This window comes from Drosophila innubila (assembly GCF_004354385.1).
Source record: "Drosophila innubila isolate TH190305 chromosome 2R unlocalized genomic scaffold, UK_Dinn_1.0 1_C_2R, whole genome shotgun sequence".
NCBI classification, from domain to species: domain Eukaryota; kingdom Metazoa; phylum Arthropoda; class Insecta; order Diptera; family Drosophilidae; genus Drosophila; species Drosophila innubila.
Genome location: NW_022995374.1, coordinates 24,247,002 through 24,273,837, shown reverse-complemented (window position 1 = coordinate 24,273,837; position 26,836 = coordinate 24,247,002). Strand labels below are relative to the sequence as shown.

At 40.4% G+C, this 26,836-nt stretch overlaps 5 protein-coding genes across 6 annotated transcripts; all 5 read left to right on the top strand.

Annotated features, from left to right (window-relative positions):
* The first annotated feature begins 4,275 nt into the window (after positions 1-4,275).
* On the top strand, positions 4,276-5,022 carry LOC117782822 (anaphase-promoting complex subunit 13). 2 transcript variants are annotated; one of them, XM_034619867.1, is made up of 3 exons: positions 4,276-4,370; positions 4,663-4,809; positions 4,884-5,022. In XM_034619867.1, the coding sequence occupies exons 1-3, from the start codon at positions 4,359-4,361 to the stop codon at positions 4,965-4,967; spliced, it is 243 nt and encodes an 80-aa protein (XP_034475758.1). In that variant the 5' UTR covers positions 4,276-4,358; the 3' UTR covers positions 4,968-5,022. The 2 variants fall into 2 exon arrangements, with proteins under 2 accessions (XP_034475758.1, XP_034475759.1); XM_034619868.1 differs by having other exon boundaries at positions 4,288-4,386.
* Positions 4,909-13,423, top strand: LOC117782819 (putative 1-phosphatidylinositol 3-phosphate 5-kinase). Its single transcript, XM_034619864.1, has 7 exons — positions 4,909-5,571; positions 5,628-7,944; positions 9,572-11,509; positions 12,487-12,649; positions 12,715-12,872; positions 12,934-13,095; positions 13,151-13,423. Exons 1-7 carry the CDS (start codon positions 5,044-5,046, stop codon positions 13,339-13,341), a joined length of 5,457 nt encoding a protein of 1,818 aa, XP_034475755.1. The 5' UTR covers positions 4,909-5,043; the 3' UTR covers positions 13,342-13,423.
* A 4,333-nt stretch (positions 13,424-17,756) lies between these two features.
* On the top strand, positions 17,757-20,556 carry LOC117783795. Its single transcript, XM_034621340.1, has 3 exons — positions 17,757-17,764; positions 18,681-19,067; positions 19,127-20,556. Exons 1-3 carry the CDS (start codon positions 17,757-17,759, stop codon positions 20,496-20,498), a joined length of 1,767 nt encoding a protein of 588 aa, XP_034477231.1. The 3' UTR covers positions 20,499-20,556.
* A 1,137-nt stretch (positions 20,557-21,693) lies between these two features.
* On the top strand, positions 21,694-25,351 carry LOC117782820. The gene is made up of 3 exons (XM_034619865.1): positions 21,694-22,124; positions 22,185-22,390; positions 23,849-25,351. The coding sequence occupies exons 1-3, from the start codon at positions 21,766-21,768 to the stop codon at positions 25,246-25,248; spliced, it is 1,965 nt and encodes a 654-aa protein (XP_034475756.1). The 5' UTR covers positions 21,694-21,765; the 3' UTR covers positions 25,249-25,351.
* Positions 25,237-25,967, top strand: LOC117782821. Its single transcript, XM_034619866.1, has 2 exons — positions 25,237-25,489; positions 25,556-25,967. Exons 1-2 carry the CDS (start codon positions 25,384-25,386, stop codon positions 25,852-25,854), a joined length of 405 nt encoding a protein of 134 aa, XP_034475757.1. The 5' UTR covers positions 25,237-25,383; the 3' UTR covers positions 25,855-25,967.
* The last annotated feature ends 869 nt before the right edge of the window (positions 25,968-26,836 follow it).

The following is a 26,836-nucleotide window of genomic DNA, read 5'->3' as shown; positions in this document are numbered from 1 at the left end:
GACGGGGAAGACTCTTCTTATGATGTGTTTAATCTTGATAAAGCTTCCATAACAGTATTGGAAGATGGGCCGGAGCGGACTTGATGCAAGAGGGCAACGAAAAAAACCTAGTTCGTCAACAAACACGAAAAAACTATTTGTTACAGCGAATTGTTTCGTAATCTTATGGACCTTATCGTTTTCTAATAGAAATACGAATGTGGTTTAGATGAAGCTGGAAGCAACCACCACCGGTATGATTTTGATTATACGAATTTATTTAATTGTTCAAAACGACAAACTTGTAATTATATAATTGTAATTATTTAATCAGAATTAAATCCAATTTTATACTAATCAAAAATTGATTTAAACTAGAAATTAATTAGTAAAACTATGTTATGGTAATGAAATTCTTAGGGATTTGATTATTGTGAAATGAAAAAATTTTAAATTAAAACAATCAGATTAAATCCTATTTTATACTAATCAAAAATTGATTTAAACTAGAAACGTTTCAAATAAAATTGCAATACAATTTGTATTAATGAATCTGGGAACTTTATAGATATTAACTTAAATTAAGACTACTAATTTTGTATACTTTTTCAATATAGAATGTTGTTTCCTGCTTACCCTTTCTTTTTCATTTCCGCTTAAATTTCTTAGATTTCCATAGATTGTAAGAAAGGCAGAGGTAGAAAACTTTCCTGTCGGCATATTGAAATATGTGCTCAAAATATGAAATTAATAATTAAAATAAATTTCATTGGTGCTGTTTGATTTGAGTAAAACGGTATGTGCATAAAAGGAAGCAATAAAAAATAATATAATAGAAATAAGTTAGAAAGAGATATTATGAAACAATTGGGCAAACGTAAAGACATTTATGGCCAAATCGATGATTCGAGCTATGCATATTAAATTGCACATTAAGTCACACTTGGAATCGCTTTGGATACAAACGGATATAGATAATATCGAAAATATTGGAAGGGAGGGATGGAAGCAACGGTACTTTCGTAAAGCTTAGCCCATATTTATAAAGACATAGATAAGTATAGTATTTGATTAGAAAACAAGTTCAAAACTGTTTGAATCATCGTGATGATGCCTTGAACATTGGAATTCAAATTGTTTTTTGACTATATGGTCACTAAATTGGTGCGTGAGTTGGCGACTTTATTGCTAAAGAAATGAAACAAAACGTGCGACGTGTGTATATGAATAATAATATTCAAATTATTACACAAACGGATCCCAAACGTTGCATTTATCAAGTGAAACGTAAGCCGCCGGCTTTTAGGATCGACAAATCAACAGAGATCTTATTCTATAGTACACACATTCTCGTAACGCCGACCGCGACACGATCGTACAAAAGTATGTTTTTATATAAGTTTCAAGAGATATATAGGTATATATGTACTATATGTGCTTATCGTATGTAGAAGAAGCTTGGCACGTGACTCTTTTTTATAATCGACCATCAATACTCGTGCATATAGTATATGTAATGTAATTTACCATGTTCAAGAAGAACGGACGCCAAAGCTATTGTCTGTGCTGTCTTCTTCTTCGTTCTTCGTATTCTCTTCGGTTGGCTGTTGGAGTTTTATTGAAATCTATGCAGGCACACAGGTGACTTCTCCTCCCACAAAGCGGAAATAGCCGAGGCGGGAATTGTGACCGTGTTTGGAAAATCGTATTACTTTAACTCTTGCTTTATGGCGGTAAATTCCATTGTGGTTGTCGCTGACGTTGTGGATGTGGATGTGGACGTGGACACGGCTTTTGTTGGCAACTACATTTTTTTAAATTTCATATTTCTTTACTCTAAAAGGGAGTTCATTAATATGCCGGGCAGGCGCCATTGCGCTAAAAACGCTCAGCGTCACCGTCAGCTACCTGCCACTGGGCAGTCTGTACAGTATATACAGGCACACACGGACAGGTATGATAGTGTGCCAGACACACATGCACCCCCACTTTGCATAGGTATTTACTAGAGAGTGTGTCTCTCTGCTGGCAACGGGTATCAATCCCCGTTTTAGCCAACATTTTATTGTTTCTTTTTTTTGTTTTTTTTTATTTTGATTTCTTGAATTGTTTAACTTTTGTCTGAGCTGCACATCACACGCACACATCGTCACGTAAATTGAAACTTCTTCAATTGTCGCTTTTGGGCTTCTAACCGTCGACGTCGTCGTCGTTGCTGTCGCCGCTATTTGCTCACTTTTTTAGTCTGGTCCGAGGTGTGGTGCTAAGCTCGACTCAGGGCTTTAAAATCAGTTGCCAATTAGTCTTCATCGTTGACGGATTACAATTGCCTTTGCCTCTTGTTGTTCGCCCAATACCAATACAACAAAACTTTTTTCAAAAAAAAAAACTTGTTAAGTGCCTCTCAGAAAACAAAATACTCGTAACAACAAGAAAATAACAAGCATTTCATTGATAAAAAAATACATTTCGTTCATGAGAAAAAACAATAACACAATTTTGTATTTGTGTATTTTGGAATTTTGTGATTTAATTTATGTTCATCTCTTCTCGGATCGCATCTGTTGGTGAATTGGCAAGATGTCGGCATAGCTGACGTTTGAAAGCCAATTTTATAGCGCTATGCTGCATCTAGTCAGTTATTCAATGGAACAATCAACGATTTTATACTCTAAACGATTTTTATGTAATTAATTTCAACGATTTTAATGGAATAAAAAGTAAACTGTTCATCAGAATAGTAGGCATGTATTATAATTTAATTTGTACAAATATTTATAGTTAAGTTTCTTTGCAGTAATATAAGACGACCTAACGAAAGAGAGATAAAGGTCTTTCAAACGGATAACCAGGAATAGCAATCTTGAATATTGATTCATAATACCTTTGGTTCTTATTTATTTTTCGTTATTTACATAATTTTTACAATTAACAAATTTATATTTAGGTTCTTTGTAGTAAGAGATATTTGACTAAAGGTCCGTATCGAGTAGACCAGAAAACGTACTGGTAGGTCTAAACTTTATATAAAAAATACGGTGTCGTAAGGAAAAGAAGAATTTGACAACTATTCCATAGAAAACTTTCCGCCGGCGTAAATTTCTGGTCTACTCGATTCCGGCCTTAACTAACAAAAGAGAGATAAAGGTCTTACGAAATAATAACCCAGTATAACAAGTAGAACTTTTTTGATTGCCTCAAAAATAATTTATTTTCTTATCTATTTTATTAAAGTATTTATATTTAAGCTTTTTTGCAGAAAGAGAAAATGGCCTTAACGAAAGAGAGTCCTACGTTCCTCCAAACGGATAACCAAGAATATCTGTCCGGAATATTTTTAAATGATTCATTATAATGTTTTCTTAAGTGAATTAATTGCATTGATTATAATTTTTATGAGTCTACCACATTGAACCTATAGTTTGTATGTATTATAATTTATTTAAATATATGTACATATATTTGAAACACCGATATTACTTCTGTATTATTTTTTAAAAAAGTATTCATTAATATTACTATTCCTTTTAAGAATAATGAGTACTATGTAATGGTATTACTTATAATAAATGAAGGGCTTCAAAAAATTAGTTAATATGCTTTATTTTGGGTGAACTTTCAGACTGCCATTTTAAAATCCCAGGATCGTAAAAAAATTAGAATTGGCAGCGCAAATTTCAAGCTCGCGTCAGTTTGACCGCAGCTTTTACTTTAACAAGCAACATGTTCAAGAATATGTATGTAATTAAAATGCCACAAAATTTTGCAAAAGAATTTACTTAATTTAAAATTAGAATAATTAATTAAAAAAAGTAAAAATATGAAAAGTCTACAAAAAGTCGAATAACAGCGTGGCAACCTTGAGACCAAATAGCGGTGGCTAACTACAAAAAAAAGGTAAATTCTCATTTTTGAATCAATTTGCCAAATGGAGCTTGTTTGTTTTGAAGATATAACTTTAAAAATGTGTACAGAAATTTTGTTAGAATTTTTATTTTTTTAAATTGGGATTATTGACTTACAATTCAATTTTACTAACTCCCAAAATTCATCAAAATTAACTCCTTTGTTTTATTTAATTTTGATTGACTAATTTTCATTAAATTATTAATTTATTGCTTTATTATTTATATTTAATTAACTCAAAATAAATTCACGTTTAAAAAGTGCGCCAGGTTAATTTTACGATCCGTGAATCAATGCTGCCAGACGTTTCAAAACAGTGGCGCCACCATTTGTCTGTTTTGCTAAACATAAATTCGCTAGCAATCGATTAAGCGCTGCATTCCGATAAGCCTTGTTGCTGGAAAAAAGTAAACAATTAGCGGAATAAAACAAAGTAAAACTGGATAATCTAATTATTAACATATAAACAAGTGATGGACAGCCAAGTAAGTTCGATAAAGAGTCAGTATAGATACTTGATAAGTAAGTACTGTAATTGACATGACGTGCGAAGTAATATCGCTTCACACAAATTAGTTGCGCTTTTGTTGTTATCTCAAAGTGGCTTTGTGATAAATCTTATGTTTACCCACATAGTATGTGGAAATAACAATAGGTATTAACAAGACCGGGAGTTGTCAATGACGTAATAAACACGTCTGAGTTCAGTTATCTATCTACTTATCGTCGTCAGTTTTTGTGGATACTTAAGGAGGGGCGTTACTTTATATTTTGCAGGCACCAATTGATGATCTATTATTGGACATTGTGGACAATGCTTGGCGCATGGAAGTATTGCCGTTCGATCAGATATTAGTACCAATTGAGAAGCTACCCGATCCCGAAGCTGACGGTGGTGATTCACATCTGACATTAAGCGAACAGGTGAACAATTACCACTTGGCACTGATAACGATGTTCCCTTCTAAATTTGTATGAGCAATCGTTTTTAATTCCAGGAACAAAAGTGGACGGATTTGGCGCTCGGCTCATTGGCACCGGATGCCGCTTTAATCGATCAGCTCAACATAACAGCTATCTAACCAAGGACGAGCAGCCCACGTGTGAGCACGTCCCCAACTCTGCTGGTACCACAAGTATTATTATTAACACCACAACATGAGTAGCAGTAGCAGCAGCACCACAAGCAACAATAACAATAGCAACAACAACAATCCCGTACACCAACACCTACACTCACCCAGCAAACTCACTGAATTCGCACGCAATTTCGAGGATAAGCCGGAGTCTTTATTTGGACGCGTCGTCAACAAAATTCAAAATGTTTACAATCAAAGCTACAACACCGTCAATGACATCTCCAGTGGCAATAGCAATGTCCAGGTGGGCAAATCCATGTTCTATGCGGAGAAGAGAACTCCCAACGCGGAGGCGGAGAATGCGGATGTGGCCAGTGAGATCACTCGCGGCAGTTCATCCTCCAGTCTAAGCACAAGTCGTCCACAGCCGCCAACAACTCTGAAGCTGTCAAGCAATAGCACCATCGATATCACAACCACTGCTGAAGAATCTGAGGCCTATGAGCGTATCGATGAGCTGCCCAGTGAAGCGAATCAGAATCAAGGCCGCACCGTGTCCAATGTACTCAAACACATCAGCAATATTGTTGCCTCAAAGAACAACAACGTGAGTGCATTTTCATTATCATTTATTTCTATTTATTAAAAGTTATATTCTTTTAGGATTTGCGAAACTATAAAGAGACGGAGCTGCAGCAATTGTGGATGCCAGACTCAAAAGCTAAGGAATGCTATGACTGTGCACTAAAGTTCACTCTATATCGTCGTAAACATCATTGCCGTCTTTGCGGTCAGATATTCTGCTCCAAGTGCTGCAATCAAGTAGTTCCCGGAAGCATAATACGTTGCGAGGGGGATCTTAAGGTGTGCAATTACTGTTCCAAGATTGTGCTTACCTCGCTCAAGTCGTCAGACACCAACATGGGCGAAGATCTTCAGGCCTTGCAGCAGCATCTGAGCAGCAAGCTTGAAGTGCAGGAAAATGCGTCCAACACACACGCAGCACAGAAGCAGCGGGTTCAATTGTCCCGCAAGTCCTCTCTGGGCTATCAGGAGGAGCGATTCAGTTCGCAGCACAATTATACAACTCTATCTATGATTGATCGCAAGAACATACTGCAGCAATCGAATTCGTTGATCACGCTCCATGAAGAGATGCAGCGCGAGCTGCCAGCTCAAAACTGTGGCCAGCTGCTCATAGAGTTTCTCAAGAAGAACAACAAGTCGGCCAACGAGGTACAAGCTGTGGCTATATTAAATGCCATGCTCGCCGCTGGTTTCCTTGAGCCCATTGTGCCCGATGCCGAGCAGATCGAGTTCGATGCAACACTTCACTACAGATTTGCGGAGCTATCACGCCCTGGAACAACCATAGCAGAGACGCGCGAAGGAAGCTCTGAGCACTCCAATCCAATAAGTCCACAGTTTGATGCGACTAGTGCGGAGCCACATCCGCCCAAGTCGATGGATGTGTCGCAGAGCTTTCAGTCTGCTCAGGAGCTGGAATTGGAGAATGATATGTGCTTCACAACGATATCGACAAAGCTGCTGGAGTCATACTGTGATCATGAGGAGCAGCTGCTGGCACAATTGTTGCGAGCCAACCATCTGGATGCAGAGTGGGGCAAGGTTCTCCAGACGCTCTGCTCCACGGCAGCGAATCATTTCAAGCCCGAGTATTGCACCAACGATCTCATGGACATACGCAACTATGTCAACTTCAAAAAGGTGCCTGGTGGCAGGCCCAAGGAGTCGAAAATTGTGCATGGCGTTGCCTTCTCCAAGAATGTGGCCCACAAGGACATGGCCACTCATGTCGCCTTTCCACGCATCCTCCTGCTGCAATGCCCAATTGTCTATGAGCGAATCGAGGGCAAGTTTGTGACCATTGAGACGGTGATGCTTCAGGAGAAGGAATACCTACGCAACGTCTGTACCCGCATCATGAACTTTGAGCCGAACGTTGTGCTCGTCCACAAGAATGTGGCGGGCATTGCCCAGGATCTGTTACGCTCCTTTGGCGTCACCTTGGTTCTAGACGTCAAGCTGTCCGTCATGGAACGTCTCGCCCGCACCCTGCAGTGCGACATAGTCAGCTCCATTGAATCGAATATAAACATGCCCAAACTGGGCTACTGCAATGACTTCTACATACGCAACTATACGTGTGGGAAGACGCTCATGTTCTTTGAGAAACTGAACAGTCCACGTGGCTACACTTGCCTCCTGCGAGGTGGCAGCAATGCGGAGCTAACCCGGGCCAAGAAGGTGGCGCTGGCGCTTCTCTTTGCCCGCTACAATTGGCGACTGGAGATGTCTTTCCTATTGGATGAGTTTGCCCAGCCCCTTTGTCCTAAGCCACCCATCTTTGACTCCAAGGAGTCCAGTCCAAACACGGAGAATGGCAGTGAGGAACAGCCGGAGGTGGAGACCCAAATGCGCACCAAGCGGCCACTTTGTGAGCGCAAGTCGGAGGATAAGTTTATGGCCGCCGTCAGTGAAAATGTCTCCGACTTTACGGATCCTTTGCGATCCTCGCAGGCCGAAGCACTCACCAGCTCGTCCGCCAATCTTACCGTGGAGGCGCTTGCGGTTGAGATGCGATACGATAATCGTTTTCGCAATGCATTAAGCTCCACGTTGTTATCTGTCAGTCCGTTTCTAACTTTTCCACTTCCGTATTTGGAAACGGAGCAGGGACGCAATTGCAAGCTGCGTAAACTTTTTCCAGCTGAACTCTACTTCTCGAAATTGTGGTCCACGACTCCAGGCACTGCTCTCGAGCGACCAGACAGCATTGAAGCGGACACAGTCAAGAGCAACGCGGAACTGGGCAACAAGGAGAACGAACTGCAGTTGCTGCCAGCGCATGATTTTGTTAAGATGAAGATCACGGTCGCCGCCACCACTCGCGACATTCAAACGAAGCTCGCCGAGTTTCGATCCTTTGGAGGACGCTTTCCCAAGGGCAAAGCCCCAAGTGAGTATTATACTCGTAAGATTAAGTTTCATACATCTTAGTTTTTATACCCGTTACTTAAAAAGTTAAAAGGTATTATATTGTGTTCGTTGGAATAAAATATATAGTATATAGAGCCCAATTTGCATAAATAACGTAAGTGCCATTTTTCCGAAATTTGTTTTTTGATGCAAATGTGTTCATAGTTACCAACCGCATCTACACACAAAATATTTAATTTGTATTGTATATATTTACGAAGATATTGACCTGTCAATTATAACGTAAGCGACAAGCGGCATACGAAACCCGACACACGATTACACAAAATTACTGTCTCCAGTAAAATTTGCTTTTTGGCGCATACGTTATTTATGCAAATTGGGCTCGATATATTCTTGATCAGCATCAACAGCCGAGTCGATATAGCCCTGTGTGTCTGTCCGTCTGTCTGTCTGTCCGTCTGTCCGTCCGTATGAACAAAAGGATCTATGAGACTCTAAGAGGTAGAGTAACCAAATTTGGCACACATATTTCTATATACCCCACGCAGATCAAGTTTGTTTCAATTTTTTTAAGATAATACAGTTTTTAAGGTAATTAACGTTATCTAGTAATATTATTGATTATCCCACTGAATCGCATCAAGATCGGACTAGTAGAACGGCAGATATGGCGATTTTTTGTTTTCAAAGTAATACAAGTAATTCCTTTATAGTACATTTAAATATATTGAAATAAGTAACGGGTATCCTATAGTCGGGATCTCGACAAATAAGGGTAAGGGATTTAATAAGGGTAAGGGTTCCAAAAATACAATGATCCCTGTCCCTTAATTATTATATTCTTCCTTATTATTCCTGTGTCTTCAGCATCATCAAGATTATAATATGTTTCCTTCATATAAGTACTCCTGCCCTATTAGGACGTCTTAGCTACCATGTTCCCTTAAGACAGTAATTCGCTTATTTCGGACGTGTCTTCGAAAGCTTTTTATAAGTTTCAGTTTTTAATTTTAAATGAAACATCTTTCCAATCGGATCAACAAGTTTTTGGATCAAATACATTTTTTTAATACTCCTAAACTTAAAAAAAAATTTTTTTTTTGTATTTTCGGTTTGAATTAAAATTTTAATTTTGGTAGTTTTAGCTTATTCTATTCCTACGTTGTACATGGGTACAAAGGCACAAAGGGTATAGAAGAGATTATAAGAGCTAGAGGTACCAGTAATGTTTCGTAGATTTCTGCATATCCTAAGCATATCAAGATTGTTTTAGAATTTTAATACGCCCCCTTGGAAGCCTTGAATTTTGGCACACTTTATAAGTATTGTGGTTATCCTTTCATACACCGTAATGAGTTTTTCCAGAATAAGTAAAGGGTCTCGTATAATCGGGTACTCTCGACTGTAGCTTACCTGCTAGAGCCAGTAGGCTTACCTGTTGTGCTTCATTAATGACTTTTGTAATGATGGTAAAATTTAGTTTCATTAGAAGCGTTAGGGAAATTTAATTTTTTCAGCAGTGGTTATTATATTTAAATTATAAAAATGGTTAATCTTTGTTTTGTCTTATCTTCAATCTTATTTTTAATTTAACATTTTTTTGACATGAATAAATAAATGAAGTAAACCATTTGTCATTTCAGTGCTGAAGCCAAAGAAGAAGTCGGGCGAAGTGATTCAGATTCAGCGGCCACAAAAGGTGACCGATGAGCAACTGTACAAGGATGCACTGGATCCCCAGAACCATCAGAGATTGCCTGTGCTCTTCTGTAGCTTCCACTACAATCCCAAGGGCGTCTCATCGTTCTGCAAGCTGCCCATGCTGCTGGACATGAAGTTCTATGGTCAACACGACATCATGTTGGAGCAGTTCCTCCAACGCTATTGCTGTCTCTTTAATTCGATGTGTCCCTCCTGCAGTTTGCCCATGCTGGGCCACGTCCGTCGCTATGTCCACGCCCTGGGCTGTGTGCATGTCTATCTCACTGAAGATCTGACACGATCCGATCCCACCCGCATCTACTTTACCTCCTGGTGCAGCATCTGCAATGCGACGACGCCAACGGTGCCGCTATCAGCAGCTTCCAAATGCCTGTCCCTGGCCAAGTATCTGGAGATGCGATTCCATGGACACGCCTACAGACGTCGCCCGCCCACAGAGTCCATGCCCGATCAGAGCAGTCCTTGCGAGCATTCATTGCATCGCGACTATGTGCATCATTTTAGCTTTCGTGGCGTTGGAGCAAAGTTCCAGTATACGTCCGTCGAGGTCTGGGAACCGGAGCTGCCCTCGTTGACGTTGCAAATGGAGCTGCCCAAGCCATTCATTGGCATCCAGGTGCAGGAGGATATCAAGAGCTTTTCCATACGGGGACATGAAGTGTACACAAGAATTCATGAGCGGATTGCGGATCTGGCCACAGAGGAGGAGAATTCGCCATTGGTATCCCGACTGAAGGCGACACTCACCAAGGATCAGTTCCAGTTCAAGCAAAAGGTGGAAATTGTGCACACACTGTTGACGGAGCGTCTGGTGAACTCCTATGACATCAGAGATGCCCTTGTCATGGCCAAGCGTGCCCTGGCCGAGAGCATTGAGCTGTGGGGACCACGTCTGCATGAGATTGAGCAACTGACCCAGAAGCATGCCAAGCAATCGCATCACATAGATGCGGGCACCATTTGCACGGAGGAACTGCGTCCGGAGCAGCTGGAACAGGAGCTGGCCAAGAGCAGAGCGGGCAATCAGCAGCAGTTGGAAATCAGTGGCATCAGTGCTGCCACATCAGAGTGTCCAGTCGATGACACAGCCGAGGTGGAAAAGAAACTCACCGTGGACCAAATGCTGGCATCCACTGTGAACGTCAACTCGGACAAGAAGTCCATCAAGTCGCGATTGCTGACCCTGCGACAGACGACGAATAACCAGACGAATCCTTTGCAGTCGCCCTTCTCGGCACAGGACCATCTGACCCTGCCCCTGGGCAGCATTCCCCTCAATGTGCACGAGAACGATCTCAGCTCGGTCATTGCCTATGGCCTGACCTCCACTGAGTATCAACGTGCCATTGCTGCTCTCAATGCCGACGAAGCGGCGGCCAACGGAGGCGATGCCAACTGCAGTCCACAGCCGAAGCACAAGCAGCTAGATCCCGATGCTGAGGAGGCGTGTCCAGATGGTCCAGAAGAGCGCAGCAAGGCTAAAGGTCAACCGCAACCACAGCCTCCCAGCCCGCACGTCTGCCTGGCTTTTGGCAATGGACAGTTCCAGTGCAACATTTACTTTGCCCGTGAATTTGATGCAATGCGCGCCAAGTGCTTAAGTCCACCCAAGCTGGACAGGATGGTCTATCGCCGGCTGGAGAGAAGTAAAATGCGGGAGGAGCTGAGAATCTCACAGAATCGAAACGGTTCCGAAATCGAGCTGGTGCGCAAACCCAGTGAAGTTGGTGCCGCCTCCCATGATGATCAGCCGGATGCCGAGGAGGAGTCACGAATTGCCCTCGCCCGCAGCTTGTCCCGCAGCGTGCAGTGGGAGGCGCGTGGTGGCAAATCCGGTTCACGATTCTGCAAAACGTTGGGTAAGCTTAAAGCTCAAGAATATCGTTAAGTTGAATCTCAATTGACATGTTTATACCCTGGTATGGGTATGTTAGCACATCCCCTAGAGATTATATATTCTTAATAAACATAAACAGCGTAGTCGATATTCCCATGTCTGTCCTTCAGTCCGTATAAAAAAACATATTTCCGAGATCCTAAGAGCTATACCGTAAACACCAAATTTGGTAAATAGGTCCCTTTGAGGTGCATGCAAATCCAGTCTGCTGTATTACAAGAGCAATTTTACAGTTACATCCTTAAGTTAAAAAAAAAAATGATGTATAGAGAAGTTGGAATCTACCCTTAAAATTTTATTACGGTTGGATAATATACTTGAAAAATGTTCAAGAATAAACAGTGCAATACAACAATAATAGAAATACGTGATTATATCGTTGAATAACCGAAGAATTTCTAGTGCCGAAATCGAAAAACATTCTTCTTTGAAACCTTTGTACCAGAAAGGTTTCGGTGTTCCTGTTTAAATGTAATTTGTAGTTTTATAACGCATTCCACTATAAAATGACTTGAAATTTAAGCCTTTCGAAACAACTGGGAAAATGCACCATATCACTTTTAAGTCTTAATATTATCATAAATATACAGTTATGAAGATTCATTTTAGAAATTGAATTAGGATTTTTAAGTATGCAAATCATTATTTCTTGAAGCCAACTCTTAGAATATGCAACAATTTTTTTCGAATTATTTTGGCTTTCAAAATAAATTTCCGTCCCGAAAGGTTTTAGAAAGGCTTAGTAAGTTTTTGGTCCCTAAGATTTTAAAATTTGTAAAACTTTTACTGTCTTTTCGGCTCGGACAAAAACGAACAGAAGATGGATTCTTAAATGGCTAATGCCTGTTTTATATGTTTATCCCTGTTTTAGCTACATTTAACAAGCTAAAGTGTCAGAGTATCTCAGGACTAAAGCTTTCTTACTTGTTCAATTTGCAGATGATCGTTTCGTTCTCAAAGAGATGGATAAGAAGGACATGAACATTTTTGAGCAGTTTGCGCCGGAATATTTAGAATACATTGCCAAGTGTCAGCAGGAGGAGCAGCCCACACTACTGGCCAAGATCTTTGGGGTCTTTAAAGTTAGCGTCAAAAAGAAGGAGTAAGTGGTGGTCGTCCATCTATTGTTGCATTTAATTCTAATGCTTGTCTGCTTTGTGCCAACAGCTGCTTTGTGGAAAAGTCACTGCTGGTCATGGAGAATCTCTTCTATGGCTGCGACATATCCAATAAGTTCGATCTAAAGGGCTCTGAACGCAATCGCCACGTGGATCCAACCAATCAGAATGGCGAAATTGTGCTGCTCGATGAGAATCTGGTGGAGAGTAAGTGGACACTCTAGTGGCGATTGAGTAAATGCAGTAATGTAATGAATTATGCTTATAGTGTCCTGGTCGAAGCCTTTGTATGTCCTGTCGCACAGCAAAGCTGTGCTGCGTGATGCCATACTGAGGGATGCCTCGTTTCTGGAGCGGAACATCGTCATGGACTACTCCTTGCTTGTGGGACTCGACCAAAAGCGAAATGTGTTGGTTCTGGGCATAATAGGTGCGCTCTCCACTCTCAGTTGACAATATACAAATTTAAAGCAAGGTTTTTGCAGATTACATACGCACTTACACGATGGACAAGAAGATCGAGTCGATAATTAAACAGTCGGGAATACTTGGCGGTGGCATTGGCAAGATGCCAACAGTGGTGGCACCGCAACTCTACAAGCAACGCTTTGTGGAGGCAATGGATCGGTACTTCTATACGGTGCCCGATCGCTGGGAGGGATTGTCAAAGATTTGAAGCAGTTGACGCAAAAACGAAACAAGCACTTACCAGTTAGTTAATGTACTTAGTTAATAAAGCAGCTAACGCAATTGTTAAAGCAGTTGTTTAAAAGCACATTCACATAAAGCTGGCCAACATTTCCGGTCAGCTGGTTAGCTGGTCAGCCGGCAAATTGATTGGCCCTTGACCCAGATGTGCGTGCCGGAAACAGCCCACCGACCAGGACAATTGAAAGCAATAAAAGGCGTAGGCCGACAAGGAGCAGGAACAGGAGTGGAAGTAAGAGTCGGATTCATAGCAGACGTTGCGTGTGAGCTGTGCGGAAATTATTATGCTGATTGGGAAATGAATGGGCTGCGAATGTGGCTGCATTAAAGGATGCATGTGGCACACATAAAGCTACTCTTGTGACAGCTGCAACATTTGGCCGCCTTTTGATTGTGTCAGAAGTTCAGAAAGCGCCATGAAAGCGAAATGAAAAGTGCTTACAAGTGACACCTTCAACTCGATTCGCGCACAGTCAGGGCCAGTCACACACACAAACTGTCACACAAACACACACACACACACACACACTCACGCGACTCCTTTGAAGTTTGTGTGGCGTGTGAATTTGTTTTGGCTCAGTTGGAATTTACGATCTGAACGGTCAAGTTGTTGTTAGCGCTTGTTGTACAACGCGTGCCTGCTCCACGTCTGTTCCTCGCCAGCAACGACATGGACAGTGGCCATCAGCCAACGGCGCCAGTGATGAGCCACGCCAACCTGCCTCAATTGTTGACCTGTGCCAGGTGTTAGAAGAGGGAAAAGTAACGCCACAAAATGAATGCTGTTGACTGGAAATTCACTGATGGGTAAGAGGAAATCAGACAGGGAAGATTTTGGAATCAAGCAGTTACTCTAACAGCTGTTAGCCATGGCCTTGAATCAGTGTTAGCATAATGGCGCATTCATGTATCCTGACATGACGTATACGCCCCGTGGCGTGACATGCAAATTCAAAGAAGGGAACAAAAAGAAGAAAATAAATCTAAATGTCGTATCTAAATCTGCATAATTATGTGTACAGGAATACGAGTGTGTAAGAGTGCTTGTAGTATTGTGTAGTTGTTTATCGTTTTGTTGTAATTGCCAATTGATTAGCCTATTTAAATGCGACTGCGTTTCGCCTGACCGCCAAACGCGAGGGCTAAAAATAAAAATAACCAACTCAACCGCACCCAACAGAACCAACTGCCCAAAGGTCATTTCGCATTGTCAGGATAAGCACATGAAAGAAATACCAAAACCATTTTAAAACAGGAGTAATTAATATGCTCGACATGCCGGACATTAAATACTCTTTCCCTATACCAGTGCAATTAATGAAAATTCGATTTATTTTAAGCTTAACCAAGTTTCAGTTTTGAAATGAATTTGTAAAATTAGTTTAAATTTAGCTAAATGCAAGGCTGCAAGTCGATTCTAAAGCGAACATCGCAGTACAGGCTCGGATAGGGATTTTTGGGTAATTCTTTTAACAAGAACATTAGGCTACGGGATTTCTGAAACCGTTATTTTGTTTTTTGGCTCGAATCAAACCTTCTCCAAAACTTTTTAGGTTTACTGGCTGGATTTAAAGTCGGCATATAAAACTTTTTCCGAAATTGACTATTATTAAGGTTTTAATACAAAATGAATTTGTTGAAATTGTGGCTAACTTAAAGAACAAACAAGTTGAAGAAATTCTAACACATACTGCAAAAATTATTTGATTTTTTTGTGCTTACGATAATTTCAAGCTATGGCTATTCACTTCATAAAATCATAGCATAGTTTTTTGTGCCGACGTGTTAGCCCACTCTTTGTAAAAGTATAATAAGGAACGCTTGTATTCATTGATAAATAAAGTACTAGAAAACAATAGGGCAGGTAATTTTGCTTACAAACTATGCCAACTTACATCTATTCCATTTATCAGGAATATTTCGAAAGTTGACTAGGAATTCTTCCTCGCTTATTGTATAAACAGAATACAGTTTCAATTTTGAAGAATTCAGTATAAATTGAGTGACTTATTGCTTTATAAAGATTTATTACGAGCTTGTAAAATATATTGTAGACTTAATTAATGAAAAGTAGACCTTGCGCACTCTGAATTACTTATAGTAAAGACCGTCACCAAACGATTAAGTTGACAAAGCGTTATATAGAGTGTATAGCAGGGACCGTAACTGTTACAAGTTTGAAAAATAAAAATTACAACTTAACAATTATTTCCAAACTTTTATTTAAAAGTTACGATGCAACACTTATTTATGATTTTTATTAAAAAAGTAAAAGATAATAATTAAATAACAATTGGATTGTTTTAATAAAAATTTAAAATAGTTGTTATTTTTGATTTTTATCTTAAATGTCACAAACAAGAGTTAAAAAGTTTTTTGATAGTATAAAGCTACAAATATCTATAAAGAATAGTGTATCAACAAATCGTTATAATGAGTCGCAGAGCTTTTGCAATTTGGCTTTATTACCTTGAGGTGGGCGTTGAATTGGGTCAACCTTTTGGCACTGTTGCTATTAAAACTCGAGCTCGACATGATTTGGGCGCCCAGTTGCATGCTATTGGGTTTGCCAGTTTTGTCTGTTTCCGCTTTTGAGGTACAGTCACGCACGCAATTAGACTGATAGATAACTGACACTAACAAAACGAATATGAATTACTCGTATCCCCAAGACTGACCATTCACTGATATACAGTATAACCCCCAAAAATTATTCTTAAAACCCAAAACAACGGAGAATTATAAGTTCCTTTTTTTCTTTAGAAATTAAAACAAAATTATTTAAAAATGAATTTTCATATCCGGGAAACTCAAATCTAAAATGAAAATGTTTTATATAAAATCCGATAATAAACTATGGGAATATTCAAGAAACAATTATGCACGGCTTTTATTTATTTATATAATTATTTAACTATGAGGCAGCTAACTAAAATAATAAAAAAAATTGATTTATGATTGCATATAAATCAAAAAATTTAACTGAAAACCTAGTCGGAAAGGCTATAGTCGAGATCCCGACCATAGGATACCCGTTACTTATTTCAATATAGTATGTTTTTATACATATTTATATACTTACATATGTACAATGGGACTAACTGTTAAAATATATATGGTCCTGAGTGCAGGGTATCTTCTAGGGGTGCACTCTCGAGTAAAACTTTCTTACTTGTTTTTGAGTATTTCCTTTAAAGTTGCGGCTTATTATTTTTGTTTATTTACCTTAAAATTGCAAATATTTACTCCTCACATCAAAAAAAGCAAAAGACGAATTACTTTACAAGCAAATTAGCTAAGCTTGAAATAATTTCTTAATCTAATAAAAGGTAACCTTTAGATAAGGTTTATTTTAGTGCTTGATCCTTTGGCATTTACACACACACACACACACGACCCAGTTAAGATTGATTGCCTGACACAGCGGAAGTCGAGAAATAACTGCAAAAGCCAACTTTTGACCATTAAATATGCTAATTTGCCGGCCATAACAGCACTAATAAAAACAGCTACATCAAGTTCAACAGGTGTTCAACCTGGCAATGCATTTTCCACATTTTCCGTTTTTGAATTTTGCATGCAAGCCGAGGTCCTACATCATTTATGACTGACCCCAAGACCAAGATAATGTAGCTGCAATTAACCAAGTTTAATAGTTGGCTTAAGAAGCATTTAAATGAGTCCTTGACGTGTCCTGAGAAAACATACTTTTCCGCATTAAAAGTGGGAGAGAGAGATGAAGTAGTAGAGGGAGAAGTGAAGATGTAGAAAAGGGGAAATACCCAATCGATTTTGAGCTGCAGCTGCAACCAATTCCAATTTCATTCAAATAGATAATTTTCCAATTTATTGCAATTTTGTTTATTGTTTACACTTGCGAGTGTGTGTGTGCCTAGCAACAGATGTGTGTGTGTGTGTTTTTAGTGTGTGTGTGTTTGTTGTGTGCGTGCTGACACGCTATGAAAATTCCTTTACAGCTGTAGACTCTGGGGCTAGATTTGAGGCGCTTAGTATTATTCATAAGGCACCATTTATTTTCTATCATCCGTATACTCTATGTTGCCATAAACCTGGAAGGGTATATACATGTAAAAAAAATTAGTTTTAAGTCTTATGTTTCTATTATTTTTTTTAAGCACAGAAATTTATGCATTTTGAATCATTGGAACAAAGTAAAAATTTAAAAAAATTAAAAACTCAAGCAAAAACTTTTTGTTTCTATTAATTTTTGCATGATTTATTGCTGTGGCATCTTTAGTGGTTCTATCATCTTTTTATATTCTAAGTAATTAATTACTTGAAAACCTTAATCTCTCTACAAACGTTTAAGAGCGACGCAAAATCTTTAAAAATGATGTTGAAGAAAGAGGAATTAAAGACATAATGTTTAGGTAAGTAAGGCAAATAAAGGTACGTATAATTTAGGAACGCGGTTAAGAGAAGGATTAAAATCATTAATGCACTTAAGAACAAGGCTGCAAACTTCCAAAAATTTTTTAAATGTTCGGTTCGTCGGTTCGAACCATAGAGCAAGACATCGGTTTAGTTCGCGAATTGGTTTATATACCCCCTGAACCCAAGGTTTGGGTTCGAACCTTAGTTCAATTTTATACAAAAAAATTGTTTATTGTTATACATTTATTTCAACATTTTGAACTAATTAAATTTGTTTATTTAAAAGAAATCAAATTTTGATGATAATTAAAATTTATTTGAAGATTTAAATCTGACTTATTTTGATCCGAAGTCTCAAATAATTCCGTAATATTAGAAAACCATAAAATTTATGTAATTTTTTTTTTTTCGAACCGAACCTTTTATTTAAGAAAGTGGTTCGGCTTAGGCTAGGGTTCACTAAGTAAATAATTTCAAGGGCTTGTTTCATGATTCGTTTCATGCTGCTTAAAAACGCGACCCAAACGAGGTTCGGTTCAGAACCGGTTTGCAGCCTTGCATAATAAAAAATTAAAAACGCCGAGAATAGGGCATGAAGAGGACTTACAAATTAATGTGTTAAGGAATTTGTATACGTAATAAAATAAATAGATATCTATAGATGGTAGATAATCTGTGCTATAACAGTGCCCCATTCGGTTGCAGGGCATTTGTACAGTCGAGCATGCCCGCTGACAGCACTCACCTTGTTGTTGTAGCACTTTTTCGCCATTATTAGCACCGCTTCGATTCCCTGTTATTTGGTGCCAATGGCAACGTTGCTCAATTGCAAACATTTTTAGCCAAGGCCCAGAGGAATGCAGACTGAGAATCTGGCTAACAAAGGGTTTTTGTCTTTTATGGTATTTGCAGTGCCGAGGCGGAATTCAATTGGAGTCGTGCGTTCTCGGAGCCGGATCTGACAAGGAGTCAAAAAGGTCACGAGGATCGGTTTAGCATAAAGCATCCACACGAGTATATTACCGTCGATGATCTAAAGTTCTTCCGGCGACGACAGCCTTTCCCGTTGCATACGCAGAGCAACGTCTGTCTTCACAACAGCCAGGAGCCGGTGGTGTCCTTTGGCTCCTTGAAGTCGGAGTATCAGAAGCGGTATTGTTGCCAGGGACACGCCCCGACCCGATCCCGACCCCGATCCCTGCTGAGACGTGCGACATCGCTGCGTCTGGAGGGCCTTATGCATTTGCTGTCGGAGCATCACGAGAAATATCACTGGTACACGGCCGAGGAACTGCAGTTGTAAGTCAAGGATTAGACTAGGATTAGTTGCATTTCCTAGTTATCCCATTCCGTTGCAGTTCGCGCACTTTTCCAGTGCGCAATCCGGAGAACTTACAGCTGGGCCGCAACGGAGACAGCGCTGGGCAGGAGGAGATGAAGAACTCATCGTATCTCACGTATCCCATGGTAGATGCCGGTGCCCAAATCCTGCCAAGGGAAATGTTTCGCGAGGATCCGCACAAGGAGCAGCCCAATAAGCTGGCAAGCGACAAGTTCAAGCGGGATGTGGCCGCCCAGGAGCAGAATCGATGCCATCTGCAGATGCGGGCCGAGGATACACATTACGAGGCGACACCTTCTGAGTATAAGCGCCAGTTTGTGGAGCAGTTTCCCATCGAGAAGGCGCACTCCATACCACAGATGAGCAGCATTCGGATGCAGGGCGACTTTGTCACAGTTCCAGAGTACCAGGACAGCTTCAAGATGTACGCCAACTACTCGAAGAGTGCCCCCATCAAGAAGCACGACAATTTGCGCGTCTCCGGAGCCGAGCAGGAGAACACGGCGGAGGCAACCGGCGGAGATCTGCCCGAGTATCGTGATAAGTTTAATGTCCCACCCAAGCACATGGCCAAAGAGAAATCACTGAAGACCGACGATCATCTGCGTCCCCGTGGAGAATTCACCAAACAGGTGCCCGAATATTATGAGAGCTTCCGTGATCCCCAAATCACCGAGATGCCCGAGCGGGGCAAGGTAAGAGAGCCCTATCTCCGACTCCGCGGCAAGATCGAATTTAATCCCGAGTATCGCAACAATTACTTGGACTTTCCACGATCCCGTCCAGTGGTCCGCAAACCGGTGTCCTCCTTCCGTTTGCCCACCACCACCAGCACCACCAACACCAACACCACCACGACATCCAGTCCACGCAGGGAAAGGGAGCCAGCTGCCAGCTGTATGACTTCCACAGAGCTAACTGCCACGCCCGAATACCGACGCGCCCAATACAACTATCAATTGCGGGAACGGGAACGGGAACGTCCACGTGAGCTGAATCCCCCAGTAAAAGCGGCTCCTGGCAATCTGCGCAAGAGCTCCGATTCCTCGCTAGACGCCAGCCAGCTGCAGTCGCAGGCCAAACGGCGTCCATCGCGACAGAGGCAGCTGAAGGAGCCGACGCCGCAGTTGGCGCCCAACTTCGAGGATGTGGCCACTGGAGGTGGATTCAAGAAACCGCCCAGATATGGACGACGCGCTTCCGTTCTCCAAAATGCGGTCAACTGCCGCGACAAGTCGTCAATCATCGAGGGGAATCCCAAGTATGCAATTGGCTGTCGACGGGATAAGCAGAATACGGAGAATCAACATCAACAGGATTCCTTTGTGGTCCTTGATGAGCCTTGCAAGCCTTCCAATTGGATGAAGAAGACCTGGTACGATTCTTAGTTGAATCTTGATTAATTTAAGCACATAATTCAATAAACAATTTACAAAGAAAACTCAATTTTCTCCAAGGGAGTATGCCATTATTGATTGACCTCATTTTTTATGGGTCACGTTGTAATTAGCTCAACTTTTCCCTTATTACTTTTGTTTACCTTTGCAATGTTTGTTCTGATTGCGTATCGAGGTTTATTTCATAAAATTTGGACTTGGCTCCATTTAAAAGGAAAAGTTTCCAGATACAAATTAATCTTTTTGAAATTTAAACTATTTTAAAACTGGCAAAGCTGAACCGTAAAATAAATCATTTTCACTTCAGTTGGATTCATTTATACAAACCGTCTATTCTAGGCTATCATACCTCTACAAAAATTTATCCGATATCCAATATAAAAATCTTTATGATCAAGGTATGACCTACAGATCAAGAAGAGTAAAGTTTTTATGTTTAAGAAACTAAAATCTCAAGTTGGTAAGTTTTCAGGCTCAGAGTAAATGGTTTTTGTAAACTTTCAAGTACCATAGGTCTTTAAAAACAATGTCGCACTGGAAAGTTGATAAGAATTCGATGTGTCCTTTTAACAAGGCGGTCTTACTGGCCTCCCCATTAGGATGTGTAAGTATCTTATTTGATTCACCAAGTAACTAGCCTTTATTTGGTATAAGACTGTCCGAGTAGGTGAAGCTTTAAAGCTGAAACTATGATAGCTTTATTAAAACTCACTCGATTTGCAGAGAAAAGTAATGATCAGAATAAACTTTAATAATTGATAGATCAAGTTAAGTTCAGTCGATTGGTAACATACGATAAGTAATAATAAAATCTTAACTCATGAAGTTCAGTGTTCCCCCTGTTAAAGATCATAGAATGTATATTAACTAAAGTGATTTAAAATATTGTTTATCGTCAATAATCCATCCAATAAAGTTCTTCAATTTGGTGTAATTCAATCTTAGTTTAATGGCTGACTTAGTAATCGATCTTCATATATGTTTAACACTGATAGCTCTGTCGGAACTAAACAACACTGGCTGCAAACTGTTGGAGTAAGTAAACATAAACAAACCGATGGGTTTTTGAGACCTCGAGCAATTCGCGTCGTTTATCTAATCTTCGCCCTACACACCTATTGATAAGCGTACCGAGTGGCAGAGAGTAGCGCTTACTCATACTTACTTCAGTCGTAGTATTTTCAAGAATTTCGCAATTGAAACATGTAAAAAGCAGCTGGAGTGAATTACCTAGAGAAAGAATAGAGAAAATCTGGTCATGGTTGGAACAGAGGTGGGTCATGCGGCGGATCCGCCAGCTCATATAATGGGCTTTACGATAAGAAGTCGCACCCGGATCTATGTCTCCTACATAATCCCAAGCTGTCTGGGAATGTTGGTCTTTATGGTGCAGACAGCGACAGATTTGGCCTTGAGCTATCAGTATTTCCGACAGCAAGAGACGGGCTATGGAGTCGGTACCCTGATATTGGTGTTGATACCACCGCTACTTACATTCATCCTGGTGCTATCATCCAGGGAGCAGCGTTGCAGTGCTTGTGGCAATCGGAGCAAGTGCTTCAGTTTCTGTCTGGGATTATTGCAGCTACTCTCGTTTCCATTTGTGGTGCTCTACAGGTAAATTTGCGGCGGTTCTCTGAATTGCCTCAGTACTTTATTACGATTATCATTTGGTAGGTTCACTATGCGATTCTTTTGGTCCATTGAGGCGCTCTTCCATGCGGATGATGATGTGGAGCGCATGAAGTGCTTAGCGAAGGCAACGCAAACGTCCAGCATTGAGCTGTACCTGCTGATCCAGGCATATGCCCAGGCAGCCCCACAGATTATACTCCAGATGAACCACATGCTTGCTCAGGACATCTTTCGCAATTACGAGACAAGTAAGAGAGCTTTAGTCGAGTGTACTTGACTACTAAATACCCTTTGCATATGTACATATGAGCCTGATTCGGATTATATTGTATTCGAATCAAAAACAAGATGTTTTTAAGGGATTTAAATATTCACCGAAACTAATATAATCATAAGACTTAGCAGTATTAAAACCAGTGATATAAATTCAAAATGTGCCTAGTGCTTAAAATTAAATTGTGATAATCGCCATTGCAAATATCGGATTTTTCATTCATTGATTTATTGATTCTACCACCGAAAAATATACACTCAGAAAAATATGTCATCCTAAAATTAGGTACGACCGTACTTGAGAGTAAGAGAGCTTTAGTCGAGTGTACTTGACTACTAAATACCCTTTGCATATGTACATATGAGCCTAATTCGAATTATATTATATTCGAGCCGAAAAACAAGTCTTCAAATTGATCTTCGTTATTCAGAGATTCGAAAATTCACCGAAACTAACACAATCATAAGACCTCGAACTATTAAAACCAGTGGTATAAATTTAAAATGTGCATAGTGCTTAAAATTAAATTGTGATAATCGCCATTGCAATAATCGGATTTTTCATTCATTGATTAATTGTTTCTGCCACCGAAAAATATACACTCAGAAAAATATGTCATCCTAAAATTAGGTAACACCGTACTTGAATTTACACCATTACTAAAAATCTTGAATTAAGTATGAATCGATTTTAAATATAGGATTCTGACTGTCCATTCCTATGGCAGCTGTGCGAAATAGGAGTCCGATTTTAACCAAACTTAGTCAGAATATTTAAGACCATGGCAAATATATAACACTTGACTTTCGTAAAGATACCTCCAGAAACAACTGAGTTATTTGTACCAAACTAGTTTAAGATTTTTTTGATTTGAATTAAACCCAAAACGTACTTAAAGTATTCCCGAAAAATCTCACTTTAAGATTTCTGTACATGCGAAAACCGAACTTGAAATAAGATATTTGTTGTCAACTTTAGAAATTCTGAACTTAGACAGCTTTTGAGATCGGTTGTACTTGAATATCGCATGTTTAAGTACGGAAATCTTGATTTTTAACTGGGTTCGAGCCCTGCCATGTTTAAAATTCTGTAACTTACCTGTTCTGCTGTTAATTCTTGAAATTGCACTGAAAATGCTTTAAGTTGCATGTAGCGTGTACATAATATTAATAAAACGTATAAAAAAAAAAAAAATGTTTAAGTAAGGAAAATTTTGGTTTTTTTTCTGAGTGTAGGTGGCAAAACAAGAATTGCAAAGAGACCGGTTGCTTTATGTTACCGGTAACCGTAGTGTACCGGTAATGGTACCTAAATCAAAATGACTAAGCCGAAACTGAAAGTTGTACAGAAATATTCCTTTTTGAAATTTTTAAAACGTAACCGTTATTTCTTTGAAATAAACTTTAACCTCATCTTGTTGCTTCCGTTGCAGCTGCCTTGCAGGCGATGTGCCTGGTATTCGCTGCCATAGATCTGGCGGGGATTACAACCAGTTATCATCGGATCGAGAGTCAGCGGCGCGTGGGGCGACATTATCCCTGGGCAACGCCGCAGCAGGTGGAGACCCATCGCTGTCAGCTAGAGCAGAATCAGCGTCTCTGTTGCGAGGCTGAGCGAAGGAAACGCGAATCGGAGCGCACATTGGCCACAAGTTTTCCCCAGTCCGATAAGATCATGGAGAACTTTCATGCCAGACAGGGATCCGGACAGGTTGGCACCCATGAGCTGCTCGTAACCGGAGTGGATGAGGTGGACAACGACGGTATGGAGACACTGGAAACGAGAGCATTGCTGCATTCCCCCACTGGGACATCAGCTGGCAATGCCACCGACGATGATAAGATTCATCATAATACCAGGCCCAAACTTCAATTGTATCGCGAGGAGATGTCCAATCTGGATCGCATCGATGTGCTGGACACGGTGCCAGAAACGCCAGCGCCCCCTCCTCCACCTGTGTCGGCGCCGCCAGCGCTGCCCATGCTGCGGTTGCCCACAGAGAATAGTCCACCCGAGGCTCCGGATCTGCGACGCACCGTGTCGGATGCGGAGCACAGACGTAGTCGACGGACAACGCGACCGCTCTCCCAGCTGGAGACATTCAAGGACATGCTGCTGGTTAATGCACAGCTGTACATCAAGGAGCATGTACCGAGGCCGCCCAGGCTACTCATAGGACGTGTTGATGAGGAGGAGCAAAAAGACGATCGCACTCCGTTGGTGACAACGGCCCAGACACCAAAAGGAACGCCTCTCACTCCCAAGGATGTGGTGGATTTCTACTTTGCACGGCCCACAAGGATTGTGAATGGCATACAGCAGGATGACTTTGCCGGGAGAACCGTAGCCTTCTTTGGTTGGATTGCCTTCATCATCATGCGCATGCTCTCCCTCGCCACATTCTGTGTGTTCTACCCGCGCGCCTTCTTCATCGTTGTCGGTGTTCACTACGTCCTCATGCTGGCCGCATTGGCGCTGGAGACACGATGCCGGGGCAGCTGGAATCGCCATTTGTTCTACCTAATGCTTGGATATATCTATATCTTTGTGCTCCTGGAGTTCCGTGTGTGCTTTAAGAGCATCAGGTTGTGGTATGGCTGGTACTTGGTGCTCATTTTGGTTGAGAACATAACCATGTCATCCATTTGGTATGCCAATGAGGAGCTCAACTCCTGGTGGTTTGGTTTCATCTGGGAATGGATTGTATACAGTGGCATCCTCTTCTTGGCCACCATTGTGGTCTATTACAGCATACTGCGACCCAAGGATGTCTCCCTAATTGTTGAGGACGAGACCCCAGTCCAAACGGAGCAGTCGCAATTGGTTGCCTAGCATTTGAATCGTTGCCAGGCGAGAAACCCTTTATGTTTACCCGGCAAAGCAGGCCCTTTTACTTAGTCTAAGTATTTATTAAAATAAAAAAACATAAGTAAATTATTTTTGTTCGTTAAAACACTGACAAAAAATATGAATCAAAACGAGAACTTTCGTTTAAGAGGCAAAGGACCTTGTCCAGCCGAAACAACGGAGACTCAACGAAGTTTCGGGCCTCCCTACAGGAATAAAAAACTGAGTAAGATTCGAAATTCCTAGTAATACTTAAGGGGCATCAATCCACATTAGTTTCCTTACTCTGCAGTTACACGGGCCAATCGCATGGAGCAATTCTTGTGGAAAGAGTTCTTCGATGAGTACAATCGACAGAGCTCTGCCAAGACTGATTTGGGGCCCGACCATACCGAGTACTTTGAGCAGTACTGCAAGGACAAGCCTGCCGAGGATGAGGAGCGTAAGGAGGTTCGGGTCAACAAGTATCCACTGTATTGCACCACAGCAATAACCGTATGGAATCATGAGGGCGACATTACAAAGACCTTCAAAACCAAGTACACCGTTTCCAGGCCCCTTGCCGAATGCACCGAGAAGTTTGCTCCCTAATTATTAAAAAACAAATTATGTAGTTCTTTAATTTTAATGTTTAATGCCAAAAACGAAGCTGAATATACAGTTACAAACAATTCAAATAATGAAATCGATCATTTATTTCAGGAACATGTTCACTCACTCATGTCAAAGAGCAACTCTTTTTTGTTCACTCACTCATGAACAACGCAAGTCTGTTTTGGAAAATAAACGTAAGGTAAAGAGGGGACTTCCAGGATCGAATGTGTAAGCAAATAACCTACAGAAAACTCTTTTCATACAACGAAAGTGACCACATAAAACGACACTTTCGAATAAATTTAATTGATTTGAGATTCTTCCTTACTTTGAATTTCCGGCTCACATTAACAAATACAACAAGAACAGCTCCAGCTCTGTTCCAAGTTCCTTTTCATCATCATCCTCGCCTGGCTGCCTGCGACGACAACGCCTTCTTCTTTCCGCAGCAGCCACGATTTATTTTTCTTTTTGTCTTTTCATTTCCACATACTTTCAACTTATGCTTGTTTCCATCAAGTATGTAGGAGAGTGAGGGGAAGGGATTAGTGCTATTCGTTGTTTATCTGCCATTATTTATAAGTGAAAGTGCTGTTGATTTTCTGCGCGGCGTCCTTAAGCCAAGGGTTGCCAGTCCAGTAAATCTTTCCGATCTGGATCGATTTTTTTTACTTAAAAAAATAAGTACATTTCCGAAAAAAGGTCTAAAAATTATTAAATTTTTTGCAACCTTTTTGTTCGAATTTTGTCGATATTTACATGTTTATTTTTTAGAATTTAATTTTCTAACTTCTTTTTCCAAGGGCTGAAAAACTTCCAAATTTTATTACAAAATTAACCTTAATTTTATCTAATTTGGAATTATTAATTTTATCAAATGTTATTAATTTTTTAATGATTTTTTTAAATTTTACAATTTGCATTACCTTTAATTTTAATTTATCTACTCTGCGCCATCTGTGTCACATTTGCGAAAGAC

Bases quoted from the DNA above. Each gene is read 5' to 3' on its own strand.
- LOC117782822 (XM_034619867.1), top strand. The intron at 4,810-4,883 runs GTGAACAATTAC...TTTTAATTCCAG, and splicing joins ATCTGACATTAAGCGAACAG to GAACAAAAGTGGACGGATTT.
- LOC117782819 (XM_034619864.1), top strand. From the start codon at position 5,044: ATGAGTAGCAGTAGCAGCAGCACCACAAGCAACAATAACAATAGCAAC. The intron at 12,873-12,933 runs GTAAGTGGACAC...TTATGCTTATAG, and splicing joins CGATGAGAATCTGGTGGAGA to TGTCCTGGTCGAAGCCTTTG. The intron at 13,096-13,150 runs GTGCGCTCTCCA...AGGTTTTTGCAG, and splicing joins GTTGGTTCTGGGCATAATAG to ATTACATACGCACTTACACG.
- LOC117783795 (XM_034621340.1), top strand. The intron at 19,068-19,126 runs GTAAGTCAAGGA...ATTCCGTTGCAG, and splicing joins ACGGCCGAGGAACTGCAGTT to TTCGCGCACTTTTCCAGTGC.
- LOC117782820 (XM_034619865.1), top strand. From the start codon at position 21,766: ATGGTTGGAACAGAGGTGGGTCATGCGGCGGATCCGCCAGCTCATATA. The intron at 22,125-22,184 runs GTAAATTTGCGG...ATCATTTGGTAG, and splicing joins CCATTTGTGGTGCTCTACAG to GTTCACTATGCGATTCTTTT. The intron at 22,391-23,848 runs GTAAGAGAGCTT...CTTCCGTTGCAG, and splicing joins CTTTCGCAATTACGAGACAA to CTGCCTTGCAGGCGATGTGC.
- LOC117782821 (XM_034619866.1), top strand. From the start codon at position 25,384: ATGAATCAAAACGAGAACTTTCGTTTAAGAGGCAAAGGACCTTGTCCA. The intron at 25,490-25,555 runs GTAAGATTCGAA...CTTACTCTGCAG, and splicing joins CTACAGGAATAAAAAACTGA to TTACACGGGCCAATCGCATG.